Here is a 16110-nt window from a genome sequence, read left to right as displayed (position 1 = left end):
GGCATGATAGTTGCTTTCAGATAGCAAGGGACATCACTTGTCAGCTTTATCCCTTCATATCTACATATGAGAGACGTGTCAGCATGTGTGATGAGAGAGAGGTGATTCTACTATAAGCAAGTATGAGAGTATTCTATTGAATGATGATGACTATTGCCTTGGATATCTCTGTTTATATATTGCTTGTTTTGTTCTTTATGATTCAATAGTTCTAAAAGTATCTAAATTATATTCCAATGACATTGTTTCTTGCAACACGTATTATTTTCACAGTATTGTCGATCCAGTGCACTATTGCAAGACCTTTATGATCTATTTATTTGCCTTTTCTCTATTTTTTGAGTGATGAGATGTGTAGAAGTTTGTCTGGAACACATTTGTGATGAACCCAAAAACTGGCGATCCTACTATTCATGTACCCTACCAACTTTGAGACCAAAGTTGCCAATGATGTTGATGTTTTGGGTGGAAGGTGATGGATGACAGGTGCAATTCTATGGTAGAACCATTCTACTCATGCGTTTGGTGAAGATTTGGCACTGTTTGATAGAAGAACCCTCCATGGGTGGAATGGAAATAATATTTGATATTATGGGTGGACTAGAAAGTGATAAGCAACTATCTGCATGTCTTAATTTACGGATCAGCCAAGACCCATTGTTTCACATACAAGATCGCGATAGTAGCACTTGGAGGAGCGGGATGCAAAAATGCAAACCATTGAGCTGTCCCCAATGGCATCTCAGGATGGTGCTAATGCCGCTCTACCAAAAGAGTAGTTGCAACATGATCTTTTCTCTATAATTTGAACTTTAGAGTCACCAGCATGGAGATGCTTGAAACACTATAATTTGCCAAGAGCTTTCAAAGACGTAACCCTCCATAAACTGTCCACGATTAAATTAAAACCTTATTATCTAAGCCCACGAGAAACGAGCATCTTGATGCGGGCGCTCCACTTGCGTCGTGACGAGTTGCGTGACGGAGCATTTAACTGCGGCGTCGTCGTCGTCGTCGTCGTCGTCGTGGATTTGGAGTCTCCCCGTGAGATTGCTTCCACGTTGGGAATGCCATTCAGCGAATACGACGCACAAGGAAACAGCCCATCCAAAATTCTCAGCAACGCTTCTGCTTTGCTTCTGCCCCGTTCCGAATCCGAACAACACAGTTTCTGAATTGCGGCTATACACCTCCTGCACTCCAGAATTTCCTCGGCTGCCTTGTCTCCTCCATGTTCGCACACATTAAGCAAAATGGCTGCCGCGTTCTCCTGAGCGCGGGTCGATCCTTTGTCGAGTATCTTCACAATAACTGGTATAGAGGTCTCACTTTGGAGCAAAGAGGCTGAACCCTCCGGACATCCTGCAATCTGTGCGAGCACTGCCAGACAGTCCTCCGTGAGCTTGACTTTCCCAAAGGTAACAAGAGCCAGCAAAAGCGAAACAGCTCCTGCAGCTACAAGCATGGCTTTGTTAGGAGGATACATCGCAATATGGAAAAGTGCTTTCAAAGAGTCCGCTTTGCACTTGGACGAGCCGTCCCGCAGAAGCTCCAGCAATGCTACCAACAGCTCGGGAGAAGATCCCACAACAGACCGTAGCGATTCTTCGACAACTAAGCTGTAGAGTAACGCCGCAGCATTCGCCTTCGAGTCTGTGCTCAGTCCCGTTCTGACCACCTGCACTATGGCATCCAATCCGCCCGAAGCTATGGCAATCGTCACTCTGTTACCCGGATCGATTGATAGATTCAAGAGTGCAGTTATGGCGTTCTCTTGAATTTTGAGATCTGGAGTCGAAAGAAGGTCAAGCAGAAGAGGAATGGCCCCGGCTTGTGCAAGGGAGTGACGATTGTCCACGTCCCATTTGGAGAAGAGCCTGATTTCGGAAACAGCCTCGAGCTGAGCGTCTGGGCAGCCAACTGCAAGCTTTTTAAGCAGGAACTCCGAGGCTTTGTGCTTCACATCCATGGTGAAATTCGAGTTCTCAATCATGCTGCTCACTGAAAGATAGGCGACAAGGCAGGCAGGCAGGCAGGCTCCTTGATCGGTCCACCTTGGCTGGCAATAACATGCGCCCACTGTCCAGGATCTCCAACTCAAGGAACGCTTCTCACCCAAAAACGTGTTTCCCAGTCGTGGGGGCCTACTTACACGCTTTCTTAAATAGGTGAGGTGACTAAGACGACCTCCTCGCACTGCTGGGATTTCTAGAAATGCAGCCCCGTGAAGTTCAAACATTTCTGATGAATGTTTGAACGTTTCTTTAATGCAGCTCATGGCACGTTTTGAAGGTTGTTACACCCAATCCGATAGCCATCATACTATTTGGGCCAATGAGGAGATTTAGGATGAGCCAGCACCAAGTCCAACATATACATGATTAAGGGGATACAATGATTGATCCTCGTTGCAGTCTATACAATATTGTGACACGGACAACAACCATATGAATAAAGTGGGGTTTCTATTTTCCGAGCGAAAACCCCGAGCGACGAGCGGACAAAAGGTGGGAGGGGTCAAAATATATGGGCTCTAGCCATTTTTGGGAAGCACAAAATTCCAAATTATTTCAAGGAATATGAAGTAAATATGAAATATTGATGATACCTTTATAATGTCCAAATGGTGACTTATTTTATGACTTTCAAATATCTTATCTTTTCCTTTCACCATTGGTTCGATCATAAAATTTTGAGCAAATATCCTCTTTACAGCTTCTCAGGATGAGCTAAGAAAAATATATAACATCTTTTTAATAGACCCTCTAAGTGTATTCTGCTAGAGGAATATGGTTTGAAGCACTTGCCCCAACACTATTCTGCCAGCTGAATACCCTTGGAGAGCCTACAAAGAATGGGTCATAACTTTTGCTCCTTAGCTCAGATCGAGGAGCTGTAAAAAGGAAAAATATTCAAAATTTCATTATCTATGCAATGGTAGGCTTAAAATTATAATTTTTATAGGTATAGAAGAGATAAATTGAAAATTTCAAGATGTATATGAGAGTTATGACTTTTTCCTAATTCATATTATGGTAGGAAGGAGTTCAGTAGGGACCAAATTTCCTTAAAAGTACTTAGGTTTGGAGAATTGGGAATATTTTGAAAATACCTCCCTTGACTTCCCATATTTGATAATGTATTAGAGATTAATTTATGATCGATAATAATGGCTTCAATTATGAGATTTTCAATATTCTTTTCCTACTCATCCAAGGAATATGGTATACATTGTTACATGAGAGCTTCTCAATACTTCAAATATGGGATTGCTAAAGCTAAGGGAAACCCTTTTAAATTGATTAAATTACCATAATCCTCAAAAGAGAGTATGGTAGGGAGGGATTTATAGGAGTTTCTAAAGTGTTCACTATTTGTTCATATATAAATGATGTTCTCTAAAATGAGGGTTATAATGATAAATAAGTAAGTATATGGTTCCAATACTAGCATCTTGCTTGAATGTCAATAGTTGTAATCGTAGATGAATGCGGGTAAAATCACTACGAGCAGCACGCTAGGCAAAATTCAAATTACCATCATCTTCTGGTGATTTCTGTGATCTTAGAGAGAATATCAAAAATTTTAGTGATTTCTTTGCTCTTAGAGACACTATCCCAAAACTTGCCAATGTGAGCTTGCTGCTGGAGGATCTGCGTCTGTCCTTAAGTGGGATGATTCCAATATTCCCTGATTGTTCAATAGATTGTGGACAAGACAACTATCATAAGAGGAAGTCTGAAGTAGAGCACGTAACATTCTCACTATCCACTTAGCTAGCGTTATGTGCCTCTCCAACACTTGCAAGATTTTCTCAATGTTTATTGTCTTAGTAGGTAACTTGCAACAATTCTTAATCCATCAAATTCTCATGCATATTTGATAAAATCTCAACAAAAGAAAAGATGATGAAGATCAAATATCAATAAGATGAAAATGCCATCTAAAAGCAACATGTCAATAAGTGGGCAAAAAAAAATATTTCCCACATAAAGGTTATCAAACATCCACACTTGAGGTAGATATGAGTTTAGAGGTAGGGGTTTCCATTGAAAAGGCTAACTTCATTTATGATTTGTGACACATAATGAGAATACCTACCACCTCAAAAAAGATCATCCCTAGGTGTCATATAGACATAATAGACTTGCATTTCTAGGGCTGGTATAAAGGTTTAACTGTGAAGTTAGTAAAGAAGTCTAATATGCCCATTTTATCTCCACTTGCAAAAGATAAAATCACATAGATGAGGTGATGTTGTTTGAAAAAAAAAATGTTGAAGTGCATTTAATTAATGGCATCATTAGAATGTAGATAACCAAGGACCTAGTGGACCTTGCCTTGTAAGTCCCAAATTAGGGAGATTTACTGTAGTCCATTACCTATAGTAGTTGTGTTGAATAATTGACACAACTGAACTTTGCTCGAATTACAAGGGAACAACAAACATGTATGAATTGGGTAGTATGATTCATGAGTTTAACTTACGTGCTTTTAAACGCCTTATGAATTAAACTAACAATGGTCACAAATGTAGGTCAACTTACAAAAGACCATGCAAGATAAAGAGACAAATCTAGAGCTTGAACAAAAAAGGTTAATGAGTTCAAGAATAATATTCATTAGGGGAGATTTGGAGTCTCAAAAGAGCCTCATAAGCTAGAGATTGAACAAAAAAGGTTCATGAGTTCAAGAATAATGTTCATTAGGGGTGATTTGGCATCTCAAAAGGGCCTCATAAGCTACAAATTGAACAAAAAAGGTTCATGAGTTCAAGAATAATGTTCATTAGGGGAGATTTGGAGTCTCAAAAGGGCCTCGTAAGGAATGGATTAAGTTAACTGGAATTAAACCCACTATGGTAACCCATGGACTAAGGGCTCCCTAGGGGATATTTGGAGTCTCAAAAGGGCCTCATAAGGAATGAATTAAGAAATGGATTAAGTTAATTCGAATTAAACCTGCTATGGTAACCCATGGGCTAAGGGCCCCCTAGTATTGACTCAACTAACATGGGTACCTTTATTTTGAATTTGGAAAACCTTGGCCTTTGGATGGAGATAGATCAAAGGCCTAGGATGCTCAAAATGGTGGGCAAATTAAGGGAGGCAACTTTGGTGGGCTAACTTTGATAAATAGGAGGGGTATTGAAGAGGGAGAAGGCGCCTTTAGTTGTGGACCTGATCTATGGTGGAGATGGATTATAAAATTGAAGGGTGGAGATGGAGATGCATTTTGGAGGGTGGAGAATCATTTATACAATTTCATGGCTAAGATTGAAGCACATAATCAATGGCTTAGATTGAAGCACCTTTTGATCCTTCTTCAAATCAAATGGATGGCCCAGATTGAAACGTCTTTTTGGCGTATCTCCTCCCTTGGATCCTTGTTAAATCGATGGCTACAATTAAAGTGCCTTTTGCTTTCATGTCCTCCATTGGATCTCTTACAAATAAATGGTTGAGATTGTGGCACTTCCTGATTTCATCTCCCTTGGATCTATTGTGATTATATTTGATCCCTCTAATCCTTTAATAGTATCCCTTAAATATACCCCTTGATCTAATGGTTGGGTGTGCTCTACCACAAATTTGAATGTGACCCTTGGATGAGAGATCAGGTCAATGGTTAGGAGTGAGGATCATGGGTGTAAACCATGGGTGAGAGGTCTCCCCACCCATAAATGCTCAACATGGCCTTTTGTACACCTCAACATACCATTGTCCCGCACTATCCCACACAAAGAAGCACTCTCATTGGTACACCTCAAATCTCTCTAATCCCTTGAAATTAGGAAATACTAATTGGACGCCCTTTTGAGACCCCATTTCTCCCCTAACGCTAGCTTCACTCCAATAGTAACAAAAACAATAATCCCCAACCTCTTCAAAGAAGGGAAGACATCCTTGAGGCCTAGGGGAGAAAAGTAGGTAAAAGAAAACAAAACTGCATCAATGCCTATGACATTGTATTTAGCCCAACCCTAAGAATCTTAACGAAAAGAAAAAAGATCTACCTAGAAGCATCTCATATCCTCAAACTTCAACCACATAGGTAACTCCCTCTTAGCAGCTCCAACGGCACATCTCCTCAACTCTAACCATAAATAGCCCGCTCTTTGCAATATCCAACCACTCCACTCAAATCCACCTACCAAGTGTAATAGGATAAGTATCATTTTGGATTGTCTTTCAATTATAAATTGTTAAACATAGGTGTATAAGGGTCATCTATTCTATACCTAAGCCTAATCTCTTAAATTGGCAATGCTCGATTGGGCGATAATTGCAAATTTGAGGTGGCGATTAAGGTTTCCTTCCAATATCAATATGTCTCCCACCACATTTTGTAGGAGTGGATAATCCTCTATTTCTTGAATCATATTCCTTGTACCTCCATACTCTCCAATGGCCAAACTATTCCCTCCTCAACAATTTCTTGGTCCTTTTGGAAGCCATAAGTTACATGCTTACTCTTGTGGAGAAATCTATCATTGAAGCAGCCATCATGCAAGAATAATCACTCTTGATTATTGCTTCTCTGTCTCAAGGAAAGCACATCCACACATGTTCACAAACCCAGAATGCTATATGTTTGGTGACCTTTTCTCCATTTTATTTCTTATTTACACCATTTCAATAAGAGCATGAAGACTTTTAACCTCATAAAATGGATTGGGGATGAGAGACTCTCTGTGTCCTTCATGCAACCTTATATTCATCGTTGCATATGATACTGATTTTATCTAAGTATCAACATGTGTGTTGCACACTTTGGTTAAGATCGTGAAGCTTTTTCAAGACAACATTACTTTTTCAAGTAGCACATCACAAGAAAAGGTAGAGAATGGGCACACGAGGTGCTGAGCAGTAGGGAGATACAATGCGAGATAAATGAGAGAGGGTGCATTGAGCAGGGGGAGAGAGTGGAAAGAGAGGCCAGACAGAGGGAGGAAAGAGACACAGTGAGAGAGAGAGGTTCGAAGGTGCACATGGGTAATATTTTACACTTAGGATGGTATTGGGTTACACTTTACACTTTATACTTTGATGTGTTACACTTTACACTTTATACTTTGATAAATTAAAAAGGCCATCATTTGTAATGAGTCGGTAACTTACCAGTAGTGTTTTTTACATGGGGTTGCATTTCTTGAGAACTCTTAATGTGACTAGGGAGAGACTTACCATCAGAGTATTCCTTTATATTATTAGTTATATTCTCCTATCTACTGAATTAAGAAACATTCATGGTGTAATGATTAATAGAAGTCAAGATTTTGGCATGATCTTAAATGTGAAATGGTGAAAAAGCCATGTAGCATGGAGTCTGTCCTTCAATATTGACATTCTCAAGGACCTTATCACACTTTGATGTGTGCATAAATGTAATTATGATATTGATAATTGGAAAGTGCCAACAGGATATCAAGGAAAGGTATAAGTATATTGAGGTTATATTTGGATTTTTGACCTTGGGAATTCCCTTGGACTTGGTTGGAATACCCAAATTTATGGTTTACTTGAGATTCCCACTTATTAATTAGATTTCACTAACATTTTATATGCATTTATTCCTATCTTTAATTGCCCACCTCTGATTACTATTGAATAGTATAATGCCAAGATTTGATTATGCTAATCTAGATTGAGTGACACGGATAACAAGTGTGTGCCAACATTGAAGCCTGTAGTCCCACAATTCATAATGTGCATGTTCTAACATGCTATGTTTGTGGATGGATGCAGGTGAGTCGACATACCTCTCCATCAGGTTTGCAGAGTAGAAAATCTAAGGCATGAAGACACGGTGTTGGCAACTTCGAGAAACACTCTACAACGGATTTTCTCCAAGTATTATTAAATGTAATTGAACTCTTTATTAGAGACTAATCATCAGTATCATTGTACTCTTTGCAATGTACTAATATAAATGTGAGTATAATAATTGACTCCCACTTTGACACCTTATTAAGAGGAATGGTATGATATGGATTATTCTCATTTATGAGGTATTAAGGTTGGTTATTAACGGACTATTCTCACTAGTTGTTTGGAAAGGGCAATAGTAGATGTTTGTAATTGATTTACTTTGACATTGAAAACTGGTCCAGTAGTGTAATAGGATAGATGTTTGATAGGTTAAAACACACACACACACAAAGCCCAATAAACCTCTTGTCAAGTATTCATGTGCCTATGATCTTGTTGATGTCTCTCTCAGAACCTCCCCTTCTCCCCCTACAATTCAGCCAATCCATCTTACATCTCCGATCTGCAACATGGTAGAGCACCATGGTGATGATGGTGACGTCAACTTAGAAGTGGATGAAGGATACTTATTTTATCACTGAAACTTCAATGACCAATGACACAAACAATCTCACAAAAGATGACCCCTTGGTAAGATGGAACTTCTAAAGTATAATGGTAGGAGTGATTCAAAAAGATTTCTCTAGCACTTTGATGCTGCTTGTAGAGTTATCGGAGATCAATTCAATGTGATTAAAGACACTTGGTCCCCTATGGAATTTGTGGATTACACTTTTGAATGTACTTCAATCCTCTAGTGGAGGAACAAGCCACATGGGCCATGCTCTGTAGCCAATTTAAGAGTCGGTGCCTAGATTTTGGCTCTGTACATCAACCTTTCTAGTTTGGATCCACATATCAAAGAAGATGCATATCCTAAGGCTAAACTAAAGAAGGTAAGATTTCAAGCACTCTAGAAATGGGTAGAAAAAGAACAAGCTCAATTTGTTGCTACAAAGCAAGCACAAGATCCCAACTCTATATTATTGACTCCTCCGTTGGAATTATGATAAATGTTGGAGATCTTTGATAGAGGATGGTGCCAATTTCTAGCATTTGTTTGAATTGAATGATATCCTCTTTTAAGTATTGCATGTCATTGTTTTGCTCTGTACAGTGTGGAATGAGTTTTCTCTTTTGATTCTATTCTTGTAGTTGTTTCTTGAGTAGTGCAACTATTGTTGCCAAGCATTCTAAATTTCATGCTTAAGTTGCACTTACTCCTGGAAAACATCCTTGTATTGTTGTAGATTTGACAATGGGGACTCTATTCCTTTTCGTTATCCTTTCTACAACATGTCGAGCTATTTGAATACAACACTTCTGCATGAAAATGATGTATCAAGTATTCTCTTGGATAAAAGAGGAACTACATCTTTCCCATGTAGCAGAGGATTCACTAAGGCCAAATACAAATAAATAATAATCAAAAGTGGTCTTTTATCAACATCCTCAAAGGACTACATTCGATGCACACATGCACGCACACGCACACACACACGCACGCATGCACACACACACACGCACTCATGCATGCACACACACACACACGCACGCACACACGCACACACACACAACATTCTTTCTTTTTCAAATCCAACATAGGCTCAAGACTCAAAATTAAGTAAGTGACTATCTACATTGAACAAAGCAAATAAGTTACATGGGGGATAGTTTTATCTTGTCCCAATATGTTACCACTTGTTTTTTCATGCTTTTAGACCTTTTTACAAATGTTTTTTGTGTGTTTAAGCAAATATACAAGAGAAGAAGATCACTTGATTACAACACCTATTAATCTCAAGATCCTAACCTTGTCAATCTTAAGAGGACATTGATTGTAGTCCTCACATGCTTACGCTGATTGCAAGGAGAGTAGAACTCTTTAGAGTAATTCTCACAATTTTGCATTTGCTTTTTGTCCAACATCAAAAGCCAACTTGGTAGATCTGAAGACACTTTGTATAGAAACATTAAATTTAGTAGGCTAGCAGGGCTAGAAAGAAGAGAGTGGCTTTTGGGAACTTTAGAGAAGGAAGCCTATGTGTGGGGTGGTCTGAATGCCTCTTCCAAACATGCTACTACTTTTCATGTTTGAAGCCATGATTGACTCCTTGATAATAACCTCACATCCAAGAACTTCTTGTTGCCTTTTTGCATCCAAGATCACTTGCACCTTACAAACTTTCAACTATTTATATATGTTCTTCTCACCAATTTTCCAAACTCACATTGTGTAAGAAGTTACAAGCAATCTTATACTAGATTAGCTCATCAAATGCTTGAAGTTTCCCATTAACACTCGACTCTAGTTTGGGCAATCCCTCAACAAATTACTTCAGGAAAGGCTTGCTAGTCCAATTGTGGTCAACAATTTACGAGCCTAGCTATTTTCCAATAAAAGTTAGGAGGCAAAATCTTGACAAAACAATTAATTCAAGAAAAGCACAGTGTCAAGGCATTTAATTGCAAAGATGTAGGAGCATAACTACATCTACCATAAAATACTTATGAAAATAAAACAACAGTAAACATGGAGGATGTCCATTTCTTAAGCAAATTAATCTTCGACCAATGAAGGCCATTTTTGTGGATGCTAGTAGTTAATACATTGCTTCAAATTGAGCTCTATAGTGAATGGAAAATGTTAAATGGAATACTTCAAATGCTAGAACTATGCTTTGAAATTATGTTTAACAAGCATGGTATGGCAATGCTAAATGCGAACTCAAATATTTCAAATTTCATCTAGTGATGGAAAATGACTTTACATTTAAATACTGGAACGTTTTAATGCCTTAATTCAAATGTAAGAATTGTGCTTTGGCAATTGAATACTAGCAGTCTGATGTTGTCTTTGCAACCATTTTTGAACCCCACCACTATTTTAAAGCCGTCAATGTTAGGAATTAAAAATGGTTGTAGACCCCCCACTTAGTACCCAAAAGTGGCCGCAAACACCCAATGTTGGTCCCCCAGATTGCAAGCCCATCAACCCTAGTGTTGAAGGGTCTACAACCATTTTGGAGCCTCCATTGCCATTTTTTCCCCAAATTTTTGGGTCGATCTTTTTTTAATTGGGTCTAAAAATGGCAAAGGAGGCCTTAAAATGGATACAGAGCCCCCAACATCAGCGTTGGGGGTCTACAATGGTTTTGGAGCCCCTACCACCAATTTCAAGGCCCAAAATGTTTTTTTGGCCCAAACATTTTTCGACCCAAAATGGCAGTGGAGGCCCCAAAATGGTTGTAGACCCACAACGCCGGCATTGGGGGTCTACAACCATTTTTTTGGGGCCCAAAAAAAACTGTAAACCCCCTAACAACGACGTTGGGGGGCTACAACTATTTTTTGGGGGATCAAAAATGGTTGTGGACCACCCAATGCCGACATTGGGGGGTATACAACTATTATTTTTGAGTCCAAAAATGGTTGTAGACCCCCAAATGCTAGTGTTTTGCAGCTTCCACCACCATTTTTGAGCCCAAGAAAAAGCGTTGTAGACCCCCCAATGTTGGCATTACGGATCAAAAACCTTTTTTGGGGGCCTAAAAGTTGTTGTAGACCCCCAACGCCAATGGCCTACAATCATTTTGGGACCTTTGCTACCATTTTTGGGCTTATAGAAAAAAGTTTGTAGACAAGCTCACCAACCCCAGTTTTGGGACAAAAAAAGGTAATCTGACCCAAAATGTTTTGGACCAAAATGGTGGAGGCCCCTAGAGTGATGTTCAAGATTTAAATTGGATTAGATTCACAAGATGTTGACATGTGGCAAGGCAATGAGAGGATGAAATCCATAGGAGATTGAGAGATTTCATCACAAGATGAAGGTAGTTCCACCGCCATTTAGGGAGTTTTATTTCCTTAGTCATATCTCAAAAAGTTTGATAAAATTTGGTAACCGGTCTATCTTGTAAACATGGAACAATTCAAAGATAGTAAACATTCAAAAGGACCAAAGATAGCAAACATGGAAAGGATAGAAGACATGGCATGTCACAATTGTGAATGCAAGAACACATTTCCATTATATTACAAAAACAAATCCCAAAGGCTACATGGTAAAATGCACGAGCTATTTTGAAAATAACATAACTACAATCTACTTTGTTATTGTTTTATTAAGCTCAATAGAATTTATTGACATATTGCTATGCTATAATTGAACCCAATGGACTTTAGCGAGACTTCAATGACATACCATTTCCTTGAATGTTGTCACAATGCCTAGCATAATTTCATCCCTTTTAGAGATATCACCTTGCATGATCCCTCTACACATGTACCAATCTCTATCGCTACATGAGCAAAGAAAAAAAAATACATTTGACAGCAAGGTAAAGAGAACACCTTGAATGAATTGATATAGCAAACAAGAAGCCATATAGCTCTATATTAGGGAATTTCCCAAGTCCCACTATTAGAAGTGGCTAAGATTTGTATATGATAGGAGTGATCTTTTCCCCTACCAAGATCCATTACTATAGAAAACATGTAGTGATGTGATAAATCAATCAACAAATCCCACCATGTACACAAAAATTATGCAAAAATGTAGTGGATTCACCTATATATATATATATATATATATATATATTACATGGTCAACCTTTATGCATCAAGCCATAGTGGGATAAGTGATATGATGACTTTACATAATCAATTTAAGATAGTCTAGCATAATTTGGAATGATTGTATCCCTTATTAAGGATGGATTGTTTAGAAACAAAAAATATAATACCAACAACTCAAAGATTTTGTAATCTAGAAAACAATAATTACCTTGTCAAGGTCGCATACGTTTTGTATCACATTAAGTTTATGATCACTAGATCTTATAACCACATGGTCAAAACTTATGCATAAAGTATATAGAATATACATAATTAATTTTAGGCTTAAAAATGGATAGAATGAATGCTATCTATCCTGAAGAAATCTTCTAAACTTAAAATATGCAAATAGTTCGAATCTCACAATTGATGTCATGAGCTTCTTTCAAAGAAAAGAGATCTAGGAATGGTTTATCTCACTAAACTTGGTGAGAAAAAGATAAATTTCTTAGAAATCATAATTTGCAAATAGTTCCTCCCCTACATTGATGTCATGAGTTGTTTGTACAGTGGTTTCCATATCTAGCATCCATGTCACAACCATAAAAATAACATAGTTTAGGGTGGTTGAGTACACATTTCCATACTCCATATAGTCCCTACAACTATTTACATAGCCTCTCACATTACCATCATGTACATTACCAATGATGCATATTTTATTCTCTTCACTATCAACTCTTGGATCCTCAATTATAGAGTATTCTAGTACTCAATGATTTAACAAGCATAGAGATTCCAATCAGTATATACTTTCTGTCCTTCGTATCTTAGCATACTTTTCTAGTTTATATGTATCTGAGCATTAAAAATTCAATGGTAGCTCCACAAATCATTGAATCATCAATTATGAAGGATTCCCTCTCACATGAAATTGTTCTCTAATTTAGAGTGGTAAAGTGGAGGGTCTAAGCTCATCACAATGAATATTATATTAGCACAAGACACATAGTTTTCCTCTCCTTGATTTCAAACCTAGTAAAAACCCAAATGCAAGAATGTAATAAGAAAACACAATACAAAATGTTGCTAGTACAAAATGATGCACTATAGAAGTTCCATATGTTGCATATTACATTGATATTTTTGTAAATAGAAGATTTAGAGATGTAGTATATAATGATTCATTGTAGGACAAGTGAGGAATGGCTTGACATATCCTAACTATTCAACAATGTGCATGGCCTCCACATCTTTTTAAGTAGACACGCATTTATTTCTTTTCAACATTGCCATATGTGAGTCACTTAAGTAATTAGGTGGATAATGAGATATACCTACGCATGGGGATTGTGTGTTGCATGTCTCTTGGGAGTTGTGTCCATGCTCGTCACCATTAATGTTGGAGTTAGATGAAGGAGCATCTAAGTCTCCTTGATTCTTTATTGTATTCCATTCATGAAGTAGATTCTAAAAATGGCCATACAAGGGTGTCTGAATTTCAAGGGTTCTTGATCATATCTGTCAAACTTTATAACTTCATGCAAATCTTTAGCAACATCCAAAAAAGGTAGGAATGATAGCATCTCTTCAAAAAAATTGAATCTACATTGAATATATTAAGAAAATTTAATTCCCAGTAGAGATAAGGCACCTTTTTTATGGACTGTCATCTATAAGAATTACTATGTCACATATGCAAACTCATTAATGTTTGTGTGCATAGCTATTGACCGGATTATAGCTTCAAAGTTTTCAAACAAAGGTGTCAAGAAGCAACATTCTAAAGAAGACCATTGAGATCAAAATATTACCCCCTTCAGTATAAATGTTCTCATCTATAACCAATTCACACCTGACATTTAAAAGAAGACCATTAAGATCTAATATTACCCCTTCAGTATAAATATGTTCATCTATACCCAATTCACACATGACATTTAAAGGACTAGACAATAATACACCCCATAAGGTAACATAATTTTGCTAAAATATCATTTATTCTTATTAAATACCTTCACCATGCATGTAGAAATATAGAAAACATCCACATGATTACATTAAGTGATGGATGAAGAATTTGGCCATGTGGTGAAATCACTTGTTTGTTAATTCCGTAGTATCAACCATTTGGATTGAGAAATTAACTTGGTTGAGAAAAAAGCATTAAAGTAAACATAATGTCAGTAATCACATAAACCACTATGAAATCAAGATAGCTAACATTACAAGACAATACTCTCAAAGATTAAAGATTTTTTATGTTTGATTTGTTTTTTCTTTACATAGTATGGAAGCTCAAATAGTTCAAACATATTACAACCTTTCATTTTCTCTCACATAATAATTTGAGCCATGGCTTCTTCTACTTCTATTTCATCCAAGGGTGTTAAGATTGTTTTTTGAATATCAAGTACTAACTTTGGCTCACATACTAAATTTGGTTGTACACTATCATATTGCTCTCCAATAATGAGCTTCCATATCTCTTTGCTCCTATATGTGTTGCGTACTACTATGAAAGTTTTCTATTATTCCCAAATGCAGCTATTGAAGGATATGTCTAACACGATTTCATGCTCATCTCTTTGAACACTTATATTGTGGTGATGATCACATGTCTCTTCTTTCTTCATAACACCCTTGCAACTCTTCAAGGTCCTCATCATCCTCAACTTTCTCAAGATCATCAACACTTAAAATATTTGGCTTGTTGTCACATAACCCTCAATGGTACTAAAATTATTGTCTTTTCTAACAAATGGCAATGCAACAAATGAATCATTGATGCCACTAGCAAAAGTGTTGCCACTAGAGGCTGGTAAGAAGCGGATACTCCTTGTCAAAATGGTCAAGCATGTGGTGTGAGGGAAATAAGGTGAGAGGATTTGACCAGGTGGAAAAAACTCCATAATTACTCCAAGAGCAGACAAATCATGAGGGGAGATCCTTATGAAAAGGATCTCCATAATTGCTCCAAGAGCAGACAAAGCATGAGGGGAGATCCTTATTAAAAGGATGGGAAGAAGTCTTGACCATGTGGCAAAAGCTTTATGGGGACAAGATGGCATCCAGCAAGTGGCATTGGGATTGGAAGAATGTCCACAAAGTCTAACCCTAGAGAATATATTTAATGATGTGGCCAAAGTCTCCATACATATGATTTGACCACATGGCCAAAAATCTATATAAATTCAAATACATGGAGTAGATCTAACCATGTGGTCAAATCTCTAGTTGGCATGTAATGTTATCAATATGTGGTAAATCATCTGTGAGGACAAGAAGGTGACATGATTTGACCATGTGGAGAAAACTCTGTAAGGGCTTCATGAACATGACAAAGTACAAACCCTAAAAGGGGAGTGCACATGAGCAAGATAGGAAGAGTTTTGACCATGTGGCCAAGTCTTAATGAGGGCAAGATGGAATCCAAATCAAGCCTTGAGGAGGAATTGGGAATTGGAAGAGTGTCAACACAGTCAAAAAGCTAGGAGATGATTTGACCATGTGGCCAAAACCTCCATACACATGATTAGACTATAAGGGATCCATGCTTGTGAGGGAAATAATGTCCATAGGAACATGGGAAGAAGTCTTTTTGATGTGGGGTTGAATCTCTATGAGGGAAATATGGTCTTAAAACCAAAATTTGAGGGGGATCAGACAATCACAAAGCCTAGAGAAGTTTTGAGCATGTGGCCAAATCTTGATGAGGGCAAGATAATGTCCAAACCAAACC

At 37.8% G+C, this 16110-nt stretch overlaps 1 protein-coding gene across 1 annotated transcript; it reads right to left on the bottom strand.

The window, feature by feature from the left end:
• Window positions 1–913: 913 nt before the first annotated feature.
• Window positions 914–2278, bottom strand: LOC147885184 (U-box domain-containing protein 1-like). The gene has a single exon (XM_087397285.1). The coding sequence runs from the start codon at window positions 2276–2278 to the stop codon at window positions 914–916; it is 1365 nt and encodes a 454-aa protein (XP_087253411.1).
• Window positions 2279–16110: the final 13832 nt, after the last annotated feature.

Source organism: Dipteris shenzhenensis, chromosome 26 (assembly GCF_047967505.1).
Source record: "Dipteris shenzhenensis isolate YYH24624 ecotype China chromosome 26, Dip_SZ_1.0, whole genome shotgun sequence".
Classification (NCBI taxonomy): domain Eukaryota; kingdom Viridiplantae; phylum Streptophyta; class Polypodiopsida; order Gleicheniales; family Dipteridaceae; genus Dipteris; species Dipteris shenzhenensis.
This window is presented reverse-complemented; position numbering and strand designations above follow the sequence as displayed.

Bases quoted from the DNA above. Each gene is read 5' to 3' on its own strand.
- LOC147885184 (XM_087397285.1), bottom strand. From the start codon at position 2,278: ATGAGCTGCATTAAAGAAACGTTCAAACATTCATCAGAAATGTTTGAA.